The sequence below is a fragment of the Lonchura striata genome, chromosome 5 (genome assembly GCF_046129695.1).
Source record: "Lonchura striata isolate bLonStr1 chromosome 5, bLonStr1.mat, whole genome shotgun sequence".
NCBI classification, from domain to species: Eukaryota; Metazoa; Chordata; class Aves; order Passeriformes; family Estrildidae; genus Lonchura; species Lonchura striata.
Window position 1 is genome coordinate 20,694,248 of NC_134607.1, and position 18,285 is coordinate 20,712,532.

The 18,285-nt window shown below is 40.7% G+C and overlaps 1 protein-coding gene across 8 annotated transcripts; it reads left to right on the forward strand.

The window, feature by feature from the left end:
• The first annotated feature begins 1,988 nt into the window (after positions 1-1,988).
• On the forward strand, positions 1,989-17,739 carry TCP11L2 (t-complex 11 like 2). 8 transcript variants are annotated; one of them, XM_021536007.2, is made up of 11 exons: positions 1,989-2,385; positions 5,046-5,158; positions 7,087-7,260; positions 8,452-8,587; positions 8,829-8,949; positions 9,684-9,904; positions 10,789-10,925; positions 11,926-12,113; positions 13,451-13,632; positions 14,358-14,530; positions 15,086-17,739. In XM_021536007.2, the coding sequence occupies exons 3-11, from the start codon at positions 7,125-7,127 to the stop codon at positions 15,328-15,330; spliced, it is 1,539 nt and encodes a 512-aa protein (XP_021391682.1). In that variant the 5' UTR covers positions 1,989-2,385; positions 5,046-5,158; positions 7,087-7,124; the 3' UTR covers positions 15,331-17,739. The 8 variants fall into 8 exon arrangements, with proteins under 8 accessions (XP_021391682.1, XP_021391690.1, XP_077639500.1 ...); XM_021536015.2 differs by having other exon boundaries at positions 1,989-2,338; XM_077783374.1 differs by having other exon boundaries at positions 1,989-2,291.
• Positions 17,740-18,285: the final 546 nt, after the last annotated feature.

The window sequence follows — 18,285 nt, forward strand, 5'->3', positions numbered from 1 at the left end:
CAAAACACAGCCCCTTGCCAATTATGAGGAAGAAAATTGACTCTATCCCAGCCAAATCCAGGACATACATGCATGTGCTATATAAGACACAAGGACATTGATCTTGTTAATTGAGTAGAACAAATTTAAAGGCTGTACAATTATTTTTCTGGCTGACATTGGGGACACCAGAAAGTGAGAAAAGAGTGTAATTTCTCTGTGGAGAAAATCTCTCCAATGGGTAATCTACTTCAAAATCCATATAGTGGCCTATAGCTTCAGTGCCTCTGGATCAGGAAAGAATTGAAACCAAAAAGAAGGGGAAGTGCTGAGTACTGCAGTGTCTAACTTATTCTTGGCTTTTGGACCAGAATCTCAAAGCATGTCCTTGATGCCCCAGTTATATATGACAGATGTACATCTCTGATATGGTTGGTAGATAGATAGATAGATAGATAGATAGATAGATAGATAGATAGATGATAGAGCAAGCTATGCACTTAAGAATGGGCTCCAAAACGGCTGGTGGGCTTGTGAGAGAAGAATACTACTATAGCTGAAAAAAAAATTGTTTTAAAGCCATCCCTCTCTGGAATCCTATCTCTCACTCCATGATTTAGGTGGAGATACTTTTAGGCTGAAATGCTTTCCCCCCTGAAGTTATCTTTTATATCAGTATTTAGAAGCTACCTCACTTGGTGAGGCTGATCCCTTTCCCTCTCTGTGCAAGCTAGAAACCAGGCCACTGAGCAGCACAGGTTTCCACGAGTGCCAGTCCACAGAGACACAAAATGGACCCTGAGTCACTGGCCCTGATGTTTTTGCAAGTACTCTTTATGCAGTTTTAGCTGGTTAATTGATAAAAGATGTCAGTAGCCATCACAGCAAAAACTCATGTTTTCCCCATATTTCAGATGGTGTCTAAGAAAAAATTGACATATAAAATAATAACAAATTATGTCCTTGGAAGTCGTAACAGGTCTGTACAAAGCAGCCCATCTTTATACCACCACAGTCTTCTCCAAAGCCCTTTTGAGCCTCTTTCAGACTGTCATTGCCATGTGACATGCACAAAGTGGGGCAAAGTAGTGCAAATACAGTTACTTAAAACATTGTCTTCTTTATAGAAGCTGCCGGATTAGGCTGTTGGACTTAATCCCATTTAATGTCTCTGAAGGCCAGGCTGACAGGTGCTCTGCATCGCTGCGAGCAAGCGCTCCCTCTCCAGCTGGGCACTTGGCACTTGCGTAGCCAAACTCTGTTCCCTGCTTGGAGCCCTTGATTTTATAGCAGAGGTTAATGGGACCTACAGTGGGCTTTGGTCTACCCGAATACAACATCCGTTCTGTGTAGTTCACCACGTTTGCTAAAGGTTATCTGCAGGAAGGGGAGCTCTGTCTTCGTGATGGGCAAGGCTGGCGTTAGTGAGCTCTTGCCTCAGAGGTGACTGCCGGTGTTTTGCCCTCCGTGCTTCCTGCTGGGTGAGGCAGTGGTGGCACGTAGCTCCTGTGACAGGAAGAGGTGATGACCCTGACAGGTACTGCTGGCCCGGTGGGTGCGTGAAGCTGCCAGTGCGTGAGGTCAATACAGCAATAAGCAAAGCATTTCTAATGACAGTGCTGCACTGCCCCGAGCTGCGTTCCTCAGTGGGGGCTCAGCAGGCGTCCGGACACCGCAGCGAGCCGGGTGACTAACCTCAGCACGGCGCCCAGTGGCTCCCCTGAAGCTGCGGCGGCGGGGGGCACTGGGGAGCCAAGATGGCGCGTGGAGGGGCGCCTGGCTATCCCACATCGATAGGGTAAGGAAACCAGGGCAAGAACATTGTTAAAGGCGTGCACGCACAGCCTGAGGCGCTGCCCTATCCCCTGGGGGGCACAGCCCCTTTCCCCCAAGGCCGGGCTGTGCGGGGTCGGTGTGCCCGTCCCCGAGCCGGCCCGGGGGCGGAGCCGGCCCGGGTGGACGGGGCCCTTCCGTAAACAGCACCCGGCCCGCCCCCGGCCTACCCCCGTGCGCCAGCACAGCCCATTGCCAGCACGGGGGAGTCCGCCCGAGCATCTGGCCGTGTCGCCGCATATTTCTCCACGCTTAGTGTCGGTCGCAGGCAGAATGAGGAGATGCGGGCAGATTCTACTGGCATAAGTGGAGGCTGGCCCAAGCGCCTCGGATAACTCGCCGATGGCAGGCAGGAAAAGATGACGCGCCTCCCCCCTTCCGCCGTCAGAGATGGACGTGCCCGAGGAAGACACTAAATAGTCCGGGCTGGGTCTTTAAATCGGAGGGGGGGTCCCGTGCGGCCCCGGCGAGCGGCAGCGGTGAGTGACCGGCGGGGGACGGCGGGGCAGGACGGCGAGGGGCAGCGGTGAGTGACCGGCGGGGGACGGCGGGGCAGGACGGCGAGGGGCAGCGGTGAGTGACCGGCGGGGGACAGCGGGGCAGGGCTGCTCCGGCCGGCCGGCGGAGCTGACACGCGGCGGGGTGTCCGGACACGCTGGGCGATGAGTCGCGGGGTGAGTCCGGGACAGCGCTGGCTCGGGGGCTGCCACCCTCCTGTGCGGTGTGGGTGGCAGGGAGGTGGTGGACTGGCCCGTCGCCCTGCTGCCCCGGTGGGGCACCCGCTGCAGCAGGTGGGTTTCGCAGTCCCTGCGCTGGGCCCGTAGTTCTCCCCTTGCCCCGCGTTTCCTGGGCTTTCCCATCCCTTGGTGTCCGCCGGGACGACCCGCCCCGACGGGCGCAGCCGCAGGGTCCCCCCGTGCAGCCCCGGCCGGCAGGGCTGGGGCACCCCGAGCCCTCCCCGGGCCGTGGGTGCCCGGGCTCGCCTTCTCGGGGGCTGACACGGAGTGTTCCCTCCTTGCTTCTCCCCCGGACTCCCTCCCCCCGGGCCCCTCCTTGGAAACGCTGTTTGTTTTGGTCGGCGGGTGCCAAACTCCTGCCTTTGCTAAGTGTTAAAAACATGGGGCCGGGGGAGGAGACAGGCAGCGAAACAGATGGAGGAAGAGGAGGAGCCGCCGGCTCCCCTCGGTGTCGCTGTCCCCGCGGGGAGGGCAGCGGGCAGGACCGGCCCGGGCTCCCCGTGCATCACCGACCTGTCCGGGCAGCGCTCGGGCCCCTCGGCCGCATCTCACTCTCGCCGAAACAGTTTTTTTAAGCCTTCACGAAAAGAAGTGTCTGTTCCGAGAGTTGTGGAACTGGAAAGCTAAAGGGGAGAAATGTCGGCTGTAAGCTGTGAAAAATGAAGCGGGTGGAAATGCGAGTAACTCCTAACAAAGGCTCTTTTCTGTTCTCGTGTCGTGAGTGCTGACAGAGGTGGAGTCAGTGAAAGGGAAACTCGAGACCAAATGAGATTCAGTCGGTGCCAGCTTGAAGATAGTAAGAATGTGAACCCAGCAGAATAAATAAAGTTAAGACCTTCATAGTGGCAAAACTGGACAGAGCACTCATAAGTCTCTGTGTCCATGCACACTTCCTTTGAACAAAGCAGGGCTGTGGAAAACCTGTGTTTGAAGATGGTATCTGAAGAAAATACCCAGCAAACTGTGAAACTCTTCCTCCCTCCTCCCCCGAGATGCTTTGTAAAATTATTTCCAAAGCGAACCGACAGAAATAAAAAGTGTGTTTGTGCCTTCTAAAACTAACCTGATTTGCAGTCTTGATAAGTTTTAAATGAAGAATCGAGTTGGGTAATGCAGTAACCAGTTAAGGACAAGATGTCTTTAAGCATCTACAGTTATGTTTTAATTTTCTTTTTACTAAAAAAGAATAATCCTCACCTGTCTAAATAGCAGAAATGTGCGAATTTATTTCTTCATTGTTACATTAGCTAGAATCTTTGGGTTGGTACACGTAGAAGATACTTTTAGCTTGGTCTTCCAAAGAGTTTATCCTTAAAAATCCCTACAGTATGGTACTGATTGAAAGAAAGCAAATAGTGTGATGAAGCCCACTGTGATGGTGTCCAACCTAATATAAATGTAAATGTGAGTGGTCTTTAATGCAACTGAGTAAATCAGGTTGTAACCTCAGGCTTACTCTTTAATAGAACAGTTGGGATATTAATATATGTATTAAAATAACAGCCTAATATGTAATAATTAATAAGCATTAAAAAAAAATAAACAAGATGGTATTCTTTATCCAAGATGGCGAGTTACAAAGAGATCTTGCAAGGCTGAAGAGCTTTTTAAAATATTTTTCTGTGGCCATTATACTAATTTAAACTTAAAGTTCTAAATTAACTTGGTCATTTGTTATTAATGAGAACTTCTGTGCTATCTACAAAAATGTAAGGAAAATCAGTTCTTCCAGTGTATGCTATAAAGCAAAGACTAAGTGACTCAGTTGTCTATTGTAACTAATTAGAAATGTCATTTTTGGTTTGTGCTTACCTTTCATATGCTCAATGACTTATTTTTGCTTAAGCGTCTTAGGTGGCCCCTGCAGGTTCTGCTTGTATATTCATGTACATTTATTTTGATGTATTTATCTTTTAAACTTAGAATTTAGCAATAATGTTCTGAATCTTCAGAGTACACCCATTCTTACTTCCCATTGTGCTTGAAGCATTCTACTAGGAAATGTATTTATTGTGGTAAAAGATTGCAGTGGTTTTTTGCGTGTCACCTCCTGTTGCAGTGTTTAAATACTTACTTAAGCCTTCTGAAGCACTCTACTGACATCTCTGCTGTCTGTATGTGTGCATATATTGTGGGAGCAGGTATGGTCTTGATACATCAAAATGCCATGTGCATCTTTGAAATGCAGCTGATTATTTGCACTGATCGTTTGCTGGGATTAGTGCTTAAGGACTTAATTTGTACAGACTTCTAATTCTACCTTAACCACTTGATCTTCTTGGAAATCAAGATGGGGTGGAAAATGGCAGTGCTGACTTGCCTTCATGGCTGCTTTTAGTGCTTCTCTCAGAAGAACCTTTCAAAGCTGAATATTTATTAACATTGTCATACCTAGAGGTAAGAGGAAGTTCGTGAAATGATGATGTGGAAATATGTGAGCGTATTTGGGATTTTAATGGTCATTTACCCTCTTCCATGTTGTTAACACCTGAACAGAAGCAGTAGACACACCGTGAATTGCTCACACTCGACAAGTGATTTGCAAGACTTTGGGCCACTACACTGCAAAATTTGGATGGACCACATCCTGCAACATTAATCTTTTGGAGGTTAGTTATTTGTATGGAAATAAAGGGATGTTATACAAGATTAAAGCCTGGAAATAAATGGTTCTTATATTGACTAAAAATAATTAGTTGGAGAATATAAAAACCTTGCAGGCTCTGTACAGTGTTACTGTATTTTAAGTGAGCAGTTCAACATGAAGAACCTCAAGTATGTTCTACAACTAGTTTGTCACAACTAGATTCTGATCAGCATTAACTTTGGGATCTGTAACACAGATTTTAGTTGAAGAAATAGTTTGTTTCTTCTCTATCATTAGCTAGTGACCTATTTCTAATTGTAACTTCAATAGAATTTCCAAGCCAAAATATCTCCGTTTTGCATTTTTTAGGTTCTCTTACAACGCTGTCTTGTTTAGCCAATACTGTTTTAAATATTTGCTTGCTCAAAATTTAAAAATTGCTGTTCTAATAAGAGTTATGATGCTTAGGATCACTGGTAATGGTGAAAGTTCTGAATGCATGACCTCTGTGTTCTAGTCAAGTGTCTCTTACTGGCTCCTCCAGTATAGTGATAAACTGTTAGCTGTGTTCTTGCTAATGTGACCAACTCTTTTCACACAAAAACCCAATGTAAAGTATGACATAAATAAGGTGATCAAATGCATCCTCTTTCTTCTTGGGAGAGGAGGAAGAGTAAACATACACTTAAGAAATGTTAATCATCTCAATTAACAGGGGGTGCTCATCAGTGTAGTAGCTCATCAAATTATAAAGGCCTATTCAGGATGAGTTGGTACCCATAAAGTCAAATGCCTTAAGCTGTAACCAGGTGCCAGCATAAAGAAGTCTTCATTTTCACTACCTTTTGTCTATCCCTGGACCCTATCAACATACAATATGTTTTTCCCATAAGTACAGACCAAGATCATCCTTTTATTGCCAGAATAAATTCAGCAGTTGTAAAGCGTGGTATTCCCTGCCTACTGAAGTTGATGTGATTTAATAATAAATGAAGTTACATATTAATTAAATTTGCTGATGGAAACCATTGCTGCCTATGTCTCTTCATAAAGTCCACTACAGAATGCTTCATAGCCATAATCAGAGATGGACAGCTACTTTTGGTATCTGGGCCAAATTCCTTTGGTAGTAATTACAGCTGACTTCCAGGTTCACATTTTAATATTATTATGAACATATTTTTCACTTCCTGTCATGCAGTTGTTAATCATCTGCATCACAATGTGCAGCTGTCCACGTTTTCTGCAATTGCAGATTATCTGCCTGGGAACACTATGAAGCACCACACTTCTCAGTGGAGGTTGTTGTCTCTGCTGAATAGAATGTTGACGGCTCAGAGTTGCCATTTGACTTAAAACAGAAAAGTTATCCACCCTCATCCCTAGGAGGAGTGGTTTTTGGGTCTGTGCCATTGTTGATCTGATACTGAGCACAGACCCACCTAAAGCAGCAAGCCAGACTTTCAGCTACACCCTGTCAGAAATGTAAAACTCTGAATGTTCTCCCCCTGCAACTTCTGTGTTTGCTTCACAGTTGTTACACTCGGTGCAGCCTGTTTGTGGAAGGAAACTCATTGCCCCACATCACTTCTTTGTGAGATCAGGTGGGGGATTGTGACATCATGAAATGCCTTCACAGACGTTGAAAACTACCAAAAGTCTTGAACAAGCAGCTTCAGTGGTTCTTGTGGATAGTCTTTAATTTTTTAAAATATAACCAAGTTAGGGACTGTCTCCAACATAATCATTAAGGTATGAAACAGCTGAAGATACAAAGCTTTCTTACGGGACAGGTATAGTTCGTTGATAACGATATCCTTTCCTTTGCTTTTCCTGTTTAGGAAAGGCAACTACTTGATCTTCATCCACAATATAATGATCAGTAGCTGACTTTTGAGAAACAAACAGCAGTAAGTGCTGGTTTTATGGGAATTGTGTTTGTCTTTCCAGGTCTTGTTTACTGTGTAAACCAGGTAAAGGGAATCAGAATGCCTCTCAATGATGAGCAGAACAGTGACTCAGATTCTTCACGGCTCTCGGAAAGCACAGCTTCTTCCAGCGACTCGGAATATTCCAGGCAGAGCTTTAACAGTGATTCTTCAAGTAAACCCAGCTCCCCAGCGTGTAAGCCTATTTCAGCCTTACCTGCACTGTGCATGGACCAATAAGGCTAACTTACCTTGCTTCTCTTTGCTGTCCTGGGTAGAATCTGTGATTCTGAATCTATTTAAGAGTATTAACAGAGAGGCATGGCTTTCTCTCTGCTGTGAAGCAGTGCATCTCCTGTGTGTGGAACACCAGCACCAGCTTTATCCATGGGGATTTCACTGTGCACTCCTTCCCTTCAGAAACTGTAAGAAAAGTGTGTCACCATGGTCTTCCTAACCTTGACATTGGTGGCAGCCTCCCACTCAACCAGATATGCCTTTGTGCAAAGGGTGGGTTTCTTCTGTTTGATCCCTGCACTTAAAAATTAGTTCTGTAACTTAGAGATTTGTAGTACCAACAGAAGACACATATTTGCACAAGGAAGATAATTTGAGTAATGGTAAGTAAAACCCTGGTTAAAATGTAGTTTGTGTGTGTCTGTAAGCATTTGCAGACTATGCTTACTTCTTACATCCATGTAAATGAAGTCTTACATTAAAACAAGCTAGTTAGTGGAGCTGCAGATGGCAGCTGGCTCTTTGTCTTTCTTTGTTACCAGTCTTCCAAATGCTAAATTAAATTATAGAATTTGAGGATTTAGAAACTTTGGGAATTTGCTCTTGTTTTCCAGTGTAGAGTTTTTGTCATTGCTGCTAACTCCTAAAAAATTAGTATAACTTACGTTCCACAGCAGATGAAAGATCTTCTGATCTTGAGTGGGAGAGTTTGCAAGTCAGTAACTTCAGAACCTTTTCAACAGGCAATATAACCACCATGTGCTTGGAATTCTAGTGGACATCTGGTATCTCTTACTGCCCATGCTTTTGGCTGGGTGGCTTTGACAGAGCAGTTAGTAGGAAATCTGTGGAATGCAAGATCCCAGTTTAAATGGAAAAAAGATATCTTAGTTCACATGTGGAAATATGAAAATGCTCCCCAAAATGTTTTGAGGCTTGTGTGGTATTTCCCCACAAAAACACACACCCCTGATAAGCAGGGAGTTTCCTGAGTTAGTGTTTTTGGAAGATACAAATACTTGGTAATTTTGGGTTTCTTCTTCAGAGTACTGGAGTCCAATTAGCAAGCAGTAAAATTTCTAGGTTTTAGTATATTCAATTGCACTTATCAGCTATAGATATTTGGCTTGAATTGATCTGTTTGTTCCAGCAGCAAGCCCTCCCAAGGTTATCACATTTGATGAACTGATGGCAGCTACAAGAAATCTGTCAAACTGGACTCTAGCTCATGAAATTGCTGTAAATGCAAATTTTTGCATAAAACATGAAGACTACCCACAAAACAGGTAAGAGTTTGAACTTTGCAAAAAGCAGTGCTGGTGTTGCAAAGAGGAGAAATGAATGGAGCAGTCTAGACTGTGTTTTGGGAGCTGATGATCCCACCCAAGAAAGATGTGGTTGCAGGGCATAGTATCTGGGGAGGTGTGGGAGGTGTGTTTCCCAACAAGTGATCAGTCCCATCTGAAACACTTACAAGATGAAAGCTAGTTGGGAGTTTTTCCCCTATCTAATGGCCTTACTCCACAGCTTTGCAGGCACAGTGAAACAAATTGTACACAAGGCATTTTGGGATCATTTGGAATCGGAACTGAATGAAGATCCTCCAGAATATGAACATGCTATCAAGCTCTTTGAGGAAATTAAAGAGGTAATGTTCTTCCTTCTCTGTATTGTTTTGTCATCTTAGCTTTAGGAGTCCCTTAGTTCATTGAAGGGTCTGCTTAACTTAGCTGAGCCAACACCTTCTAGTTTTCTTTTTATAATATGAAGCCATGATTTTATTCAGAACAGAAAATAGATGTCTGCTTGTAATATATTTACATTAACCAGGAATATGGCCACAAATAAACAGTGGCATATTCACTCAACTTTCACTGCACAGTGACCAGCTGAAAGTTCTGTGTTCCTAAAGCTTCACATCTCTACTAGCCTGTTTCCAGAGTCATACTGAGAGCTTAGGGCATGAACAACAATATAAACATGATTGCACCTGCCCACTTAGACTTCATTGTTTATCACACAGGTGAGCATACAAACCTTCAATCCTGGCACAATACTAAGTCTTTCAGAACTTTAAGTTAGTAAATGTTTGTTTTACAGGGTAGCCTCCCAGCTTTTGAATGGGTCTACTTGATGACTTGCTTTTTGTTTTATTATTTTGAGCATTTTTGCAGAACTGTACTGGTTTTTTGTTTGTTTGTTTGTTTTCCCAAACAGTCCTTTTTTCCCCATAACCTTTGATGTTCAGTCTTAAAATGTCTGGTTATAATCTGTCAGCTCTATACACCTGACATGAATATTAAAATTTCACTCAAGTGTGCTTACTAAGTGGTTTGGTTTTTATTGATAAGCTTTTTCTTTTTCCCCCCCCTTCTAATTTAGATTCTTCTTTCATTCCTGACTCCTGGAGCAAACAGGATGCACAATCAAATTTGTGAAGTTCTAGATACGGATCTTATAAGACAACAGGCAGAACACAATGCTGTTGATATTCCTGGGCTAGCTAAATATATCATCAACACTATGGGAAAGTTATGTGCTCCAATAAGAGACAACGACATAAAACAGTTAAAAGCAACTGACAATATTGTAGAGTTACTGAGGTTGGTATTTAAGTGTAGTTTTTGGAGAAGAAAACTTCTCTCTGAAAGGGTAGTAGACGGTGGAAGACAGGGGGGCTGGGTAAAGGAAGTCTAAAATTGTGTCAGTTTGCATAACACCTGTTCTCAAACTATAGGAGAACTTCCTGAAGCATTAAAGGGGAAGACCTCTGACACACTGATCAGATTGTGTATCTCACTTTGTAATAAAATGAGTAGGATACCTAGATAAAACCAGGTGGCTTGGAATAGCTAAGCCAACAACTCTTGCAGTAATCTTGTTTCAGAAACTCTTTTTTTCTGTCTTGTTCATTCTTACAGAATGTAAGCAGCACACTTGTACTGTTTCTTCTGGAAGTGTTAATTGCATGCTTCTTCTAGAAGGCCAGACTGTGGATTTAAAAGCTCTTTAGTTAAGATCTTATTACTTGAACTTGAGTAAAACATTTGCATACAGGGCAGAAAACGATGCTCCTGAGGTATGCTGAAATATTAAGACTAAATGGTAGTTGTTCTACTGTATATATATATGGGGATCAAAACAATTTGGTCAGAATGATTGTTTCGCTTAATGCAATTAGTGACCAAAAAGCTAAAATTTGTTAATTTAGGTTGAAATATACCAATTCATGTAGTTTTTTTAAAAACTTAGTTACAGGGCTGTAGCATTTAGTGATGCTACATTAGTACTGTTCTTTTTAACTTAGGCCAAGCCTTATATATGCTACTCCTTCAAGAATTTCAGATGATAGGTAACATATCTTTTGCTCTGAAATGCCAACTTCTCCAAAATTCAAATTAAAGTGATAATGTCCACGTGCTTCATGTGTGCTGGTGAAAATCAATAGATTAAATTAAACTGTGAAATCTTAAATTCCTCTTTTCAGACAAATATTCCATGTTTTGGACCTGATGAAAGTGGATATGGCAAATTACACAATTAAAAGCCTTAGACCGTACCTCTGGCATAACTTGGTGGATTATGAAAGAACAAAATTCCAGGAAATTCTTGAAGAAACACCAAGTATGTACCATGCTATATTTAATTGAAACTTTACTTTGAAAATAAAACTGTTTAAATACATGGTGTGAAAACTCTAAAAGTTGCAGTTAACTTAGAGGAAAACTTCAATTTCTTGTCTGTATGTAAGTAATGGGAAATTTTTTTGACTAGCAAACTATCATTGGATGATTGCTTGACTTGCTGCCAAGTTTGTCTGTCTGTAATCTGGGGCGCTTTCAGACAAACTTAGACTTGCCAAATTGGTTAATGTCTGAAAAACAAACAAGTGGTGACTCTTGCTGTCTGGATGCAGAAGCCCTACATATGATGAGACTTATATTTTTTTATGTGCAACTGTTCTGTTGTTAGTGGGAAGTGAACATGTAAAACCAGTTAGTGTGCCTGAAAGCTGGAAGGGGTAAGATCAGTTTTTTAATAAACAAAAGGCAGGCTCTGAACAAAATTTCTTAGATGATACAAAGTCAACTTGATCCACTATTACAATTTTTGTGTGATTTGGTTAAACAGTGTTCAGAAATACATCCTCAAAAAGAATAAGTAAGCATACTGACATCTGGAGCAGGGACTTCTGAAATGGGAGCTGAGCCACTGGTAGGGCCTGCAGTGTTCACTTATGCAGCCTGAGAAAAACTCTACCAGAAAAAAATCAAATGTTTTAATCTTCCTTCACCTCTGCTTTTCAGTCTTACACTCTATCTGATAAGTGGTCTCTCCAAAAAAGAAACACAATCCTCTGGGAGCTTAAACTTTGAGACTTCTATTACCTAAAAATCTTGTCTGAAGTCTTAACAATTTGTGGCTGGGTTTGTACAAACCAGGTAGAATTTAAAGGTGATCAATGAAAGAAAGTGAGAGAATTACCATTTGTGAAGACTCAGCTGTCCACTATGTTTGTTTTCAGAAGTTGAATTCTCTTATGTATACAAATATTTTTTTTTCTCAAGATAGTGCTTATTTCGATGAAGGCATGCAGTAAATCTGTGCTATTTGCAATGCTTAGGTGCCCTCAATCTCACAACAGAATGGATAAAGGAATCCATAGAAGATGAATTGTCATCTCTTTCTGATGAGTCTTCATCATCCCCTGGTGCTGATAGTAATTCAAAACCAATTATTAGTCCTACACTGGTGCTAAACAATGGCTACTTGAAACTGTTACAGTGGGATTATTGCAAAACAATTCCAGAGGTAAGAAATGTATTTGGTGTCTTCAGATTGCCAGCTATATGAAATCATTGGTATGATACAATAATCCTGCTACTGATGACAGTAAGCGAATACTCTTTTTCACTCCCTAAATTTCTGAATACTAAATTTGAAATTTGGAGATTATATTCTAGTCGAGGTTCTGAAATTTGAGATTAGCAAATCAACAACCAGAAAAGAACAAGGCAGAGGTTGTTCTCCCTCTTTCCAATCATAGCTCACCAGCTCCACCCTAAGAGCAGTCTTGTCTGTGGTCAAAGGCTGCACTTGTATTGATAGTACTTGGCTCTCTGTATCCTTAAAAGAACTGACTGTTACCACCCTGTTTTCTTAACAGCAGCAGGAACTGGTGATATCGCTCTTTAGAACAGAATCAATAAAAACTTGAGGCCTCTAAAGTAGGTATTTTCCCTTTCAGTGTAAACTATTGCTTCAAGACTCAGTGTTTAGTTTTTCCCTCCCTGATTACTGACCTCTGAAACTTTCCATAAAGCAAGTGTGAAATTTGCCACCAGTCAGGGCTAAAATTTGCTTTTCCAGGGAGGGCCTTAGCTACATGTAGGATGGCTTGGCAGAGAATTTGTTAAATACGTGGGGATGCTTTTGGTGTTCTCAGACAGTGGACTTTCTTATCTTTCTGTGAGCAGTTTTGAGTAAGAACTACATGTAGATGTCCTCTGGTAGATTGAGCTTGCCATATTATGAAATTGCTACCAACTGCACTTGGATGTTAATGCCCCTGTACTGCTCAGGATGAACTCTTTGTAACCTGAAATTAACTCCAGCTACATCTTGCTGTGGGGATTACTTATGTTCTTGTTATGATCAGCTGGCTTTTTGCCTGGAGTGGGTTGTGTATCACTTGCAGAACCTGCTCAGGTGGTTGAATTGGTGGTTGTCAAGCACAGTTGTTCGCTATTATCCATCAGTTACAAATCTTGGCATTTTTTCAAAAGACACCCAAATCCAGAAGACTGTTCTAGCTGTAACTTGGTCATTACAATGTCCTCTGGATCCTCTGAGCAGTCCATGTTGTGGGCTGAATTGTTGGTTGCAGATTTGTTAGGAGTGATGAACAATAAGGTGCAATGTCCTCAGTTTCCTCATTACTATTCTTCCCATGTCGGATTTACTTCTTGTACTTGTACATAATGCCACTTCATACTATACTGCATGTTTAGGGTATTTCAGTTGCTGTCTCCTCTGGGTTTGTGTATTTGTGATTAAAAATAGTAGTGCTTCATGACTACATCCTCAATCTGTCCTTTTCCTCTCTCTCCCTCCTTATTGCTAAATTAGTATTATTGTTTCAATTCTAGACTCTAATAACAGATGAAGCTCGTCTTCAGGAACTGAGAGAAAAGCTCAATCAATTAAAAGTCATAGCTTGTGTTTCTCTCATAACAAATAACATGGTGGGTGCAGCAACTGTAGATGTGCCTGATTTTGCTGACCAGCTGAAAAGGATCTCCTTTCCTCTTCTTGAAGGCATGAATAAGAAGTAAGACCTTTTTTTTGCTTCCTTTTTTTAACTCTTTTTTTTGACAGTAAATAATTGGAAACAATTCTAGTATCATAGCTAGTGCTTGTTATTAATAGAAATGTTAATCAGTCATATATTCTCTTTATGATACAAGGCTGCTATATGTTAGACACATGTTTTCAAAGGTAAATTTTAATGAAATTTTAGTCTTGATGTTAATGTACAGATTTTTGAACCTAGTAGTAAAGTTCATTCATACATTCCTAATACTGGAGAGACTGTGGCATTCAATACATTCACTAACTCCTCTTGGGAGTTGCTTCAAACTTGTTGTAGGTAGTTCAAGTTACTTGGCTGCCTATTTCTTTGCCTGCTTGTATGACAGGCAAGTCGGATGTATGCGACTGTCTTTTAAAAGTTTTTCACTGTTTTTTCCTCATGAAATTCTATGCACGTGGCCCAGAAAAACACCTAGGCACAAGGATAAAGTGAACTGGGGTCACTGCTGCACACTGGAAATTACTTTTCCCATTTGAATCACAACTAGGTCCTTATTTCATGTTCCACACAGAAATTTTCCTGTATATGTAGATTTACATAAATCTGCAGTAAAAGATGAAAACATTTCAAAATTCTCATTGCAGAGACCAGGTTGAAAATAAAAGGGAAAGGAGACAAGTGGGGGCACTTTACAACCTATGCTACAGAAACTGCATAATTTCATGCTTTTCTGTTTCTTCCAGAAGTTTTGACTTGAAGGAGGCTCTGAATGCTATTGGTGTCCAGATTTGCAGCATAGTGAACAAGTCTCTAAGTGAAAGAGGTCTTCCCACTCTTAGTGAAGAAATGCAGAGTAATTTAATGGGTCAAATTGCTCATGTTGTTGAGAAGAATAATCCTGTCTGTTCCTTGATTGGTTAGTAAGATACTACTTAATTGTCATATTCTATGTATCTGTTTATAAACTTATTCCCAGCAAGCTTAATCAGCTGTCTAATTATTTTCTAAAACTATTTTCCTACTGCAGTAGAACACTGGCTCAACTAAGAGTAAGGTTGTGGTGTTTACTTAGAGATGGTGTTCTTGGTATGCTGCAGAGTGTGGTTAGTCACATCAAGAAATAATTGTATAAGTGCATGTAGAGACACGCCTTGGCAGCCTAGTATTTTGGAGAAGAATTTAGATAAAATGAGTATTGTTTAGTCTTCTTTCTATCCATTCTGGGTTTAAACCTTCTGAGTTTTTTTCCTTCCTTTGAGTCTACTTCATATTAATTAATGTAACTTGTTGCAGTAGGTTTATGCTGTGTCCACCTTGCAGTAGCTAAACTTAAGCTTACAGTATTGTTTCCCACCCCAAAACAATCTTGGGAAAGAGTTGTTCATTACATTGTTGGATTTTTTGCTGTGCTGATGTGCAGGGTACTTACAAAGTGACATTTGTTCTGAGCATACTTTATATTCCATTTCAGACAAACGAATCCAGCTCTTCATGAGAAGCTTGCTTGCTCTTCCAAGTTTTCAGAAGTGTATGCCTACTATGCCAGGAGGCCTTTCTGTGATTCAGACAGAGATAGAGTTTCTGGGATCTCAGTATGCAAGCATTGTAAACTTCAATAAAAAAGTGTATGGACCATTCTATGCAAACATACTTAGAAAACTGCTTTTTCCTGAGGCAGCAATGGAGAAGACAGAAGCCAAAACATCTAGCAATTAAAAAATGTACCCTTTTTTTAATCTTCCAAGACAGTGGGGAGGTCACAGATCTCTAAGAACAGCCTACTCCAGTGACTGTTGATGGGGAAAGGTCTTGTAAAATGTATACAGATAGTTTCTGAAATTCACTGTAAAGAAATTAATGTCAAGGTCATATATATATTTTAATAGAAAATTGTTTGTTTAATGGATTGTCACTTGTAATAGCCAGTGAATTATTAATTTCCATAGCAAGCATTTATTATGACTTGCAGTAGGAAAGATCTGGCAATGTACTTGATTTTTTGCCACCATCAAAACAATGTTATTTTTCAACTCAAATATATTTACATATAGCAATGCATATTAGGAAATTACAAAACAACTGTAGATAAAATGTACTATGCTTACATTGTATTTTTGTAGAGTAACATCTCGGACATCAATTATGTTTCTGAGAATACTTTGAAGAAGACAGTATAGCATAACTGCTTTAGTAACCAATCCTAGGTTCATACTAGGCAAAGTTGAGGTCCTCCTGCAATTACTGGACCCAGAATTTTGCCTCTGTTACATTAAGGAAAGCCAGTGTTACAAGCTGTTTGCAGGATTGCAGTTACAGAAGCAGCATTCACCACTTCAAGTAGGAATAATTCAGAACTTCTCAACTCTAATTGGTATTAATGATAAACACCTGAGAAACATGATGGTGGGGGGGTGGAGTAAATTTCTGTATATAAAGTGTTTATAAGCATCTTGTTTATTCAGTGGAGGTCATACAGATCTTTAATATGTGTATGTATTGATCATTGATCTTAATAGATGGGTGTTCAGTATTTTTAAGTTAGGTCTTCCTAACCTTTATCCCCAAAAGCACTTAACCCTGACCTTACAGTGTACCACAGAAGAGCTGCCCCTTTCATGCCCTTATCCAATAGAATGTAAATTTTTCACAAGATACTCTTAGGCCTGAAAGCAAGAAGTTGAGTAATGAGTCATTTTTGAAAATATTATTAGATTCACTTTTTTATGGAGTGTGTGAGAAATGCTCCTGTTTCCCTCCAATTCCTTTGGACTGGGCCCCAATACTTAGTGCCCACTTAAGGCATTGGGAATCTTGCATACAGAAAACGAATAGAATTGAAATGGAGAAAGGTGGAAGGGAACTTCTTTAAGTTTACACAGACTTTATCTTGCATCTTTCAGATTACTGGGATTATCAGATAGTGCTGGAATTCATATTATAGACATGTTCTTGTCTATGAAATTGAATAATTTACTTGAAAATGATATTTTACTATATTACCATATAATACTCATTTTAAGATGTCATATATAGAAAACCTCAGTGTGGTACAAGTTAGAGCTTGTTTTTAATGTTTTATATTACAATCTATTTTTATGAAGAGACAAAAATAACCTGTAAAAGTGTAATGTGTCACACAAATTGTTTATGTACATTACAGTGTCTATTATAAAGGTCTAAAAAATCCTGGGCATTATTAGCACTGTGGTTTTGTAGTCCATTTCTAGCAAAGGAAATTACTTCTATTCAGTTCTTCAGTGTCCAAGGACTTTGGTCACAAGTAAATGTTAAGGAAAACTTTCTTCAAAATGCCTTTTTAGAGAAAGTTCTCTAGTGCACTTCTGTTCTACCCCTTGTGAAAATATTGCACAAAATAAACATGAATACATATTTTAAAGGGAACTGTTTCCTGGAAAACCTAGAAAAAAGGAACTCTTAGACTATCATAACTGTGCCACTAGGTAAGCCAGGCTTGCTCAGATAAATATGAAATTTTGGTAGGCAATTCAAAATAATTAAGAGAAGAATGCATTTCAAAAGCAGGAAGAGGGAATGAATCTTAGTGATTTGCTACAATATTAGAAGTTACCTACATGATTTTGAACTTCAGCCAAAGGAGGATTTTATGAACATTTGAAGGTGTTAATATGATTATGAACTTTTAATTATAGTGTTTTATATCCATTCTATTGTACAAATAAACACAAAGTTTAGCTCTTTAATGAGCTGGGAAAACTGTCATAATAGTTTTTACCAGTAAATACTCAAAACATAGCATTTTTTGGAGGGGTTTGGTGATTAAAGTGACTTGCAAAGGGCATTTTATAGCATGGCCTGTGTTTCAAGTGATTGTTTAATGTGTTTTAATTTAATGTTTCCAACAGGGACATTGCATCTGTTTAATGTCACGTGTTGCATGCTGTTTATGCTACTGTGGCTGAAATGCACTTGCCTCTACTCAGAAGTTGTCCTTGTGAAACAAGATGCCATTCTGTAGCAGCTTTATTAAAAAATAAGTTTTGAGGATTTGTATGCATTAAATTTTGTTTGTGATACTAGCAGTGGTGAAAAGTCATTTATACGAACATTATTAAATGCAACAAATTGTTGAATGCCAAAGATAAATGACTTCACTATTCTGTTGTGACTGTTTTTCTGTTACTTCTCAGAAGCAGCTCCTTTGGCAGAGCACTGAGTTTAACCCAGCTGTACAAATAATATTGAAGACAGTTGTCTGCTTAAATCTGACAACTTGGATGAAGGAAGTATTGGGTTTGCATGGCAGAGTTGGAGGAGCAGTGGACTGCAGGGCTGGCTTCTCTGAGAACTTCTCCAAGCTTCTCCCTGTGCCCGACAGAGGCTTTCCATGGATTAACCATGGATTGCCACGTATGAAACAAATTCTCCACTGACTGTTCCTTTAGGCAGGAGACCAAATGGAAGGAGTCTGAAATGTTACTCCTCTTCAGGGTAGGGGCCTTAGTGTCCAGGATGGGTGGAGCTCAGACCCAACCCTGTCAGTGTTACTCATGAGGAACCCGAGCCACAGCAGATAGATGTCTGTATGCACTGATTTCACACTCTGCTTTTAGATCTTGCCAATTATTATATTTATATATATATATGTAGCTCAAAACCTTACTGCCACAGGAATGTGCAGAGATCACTAGT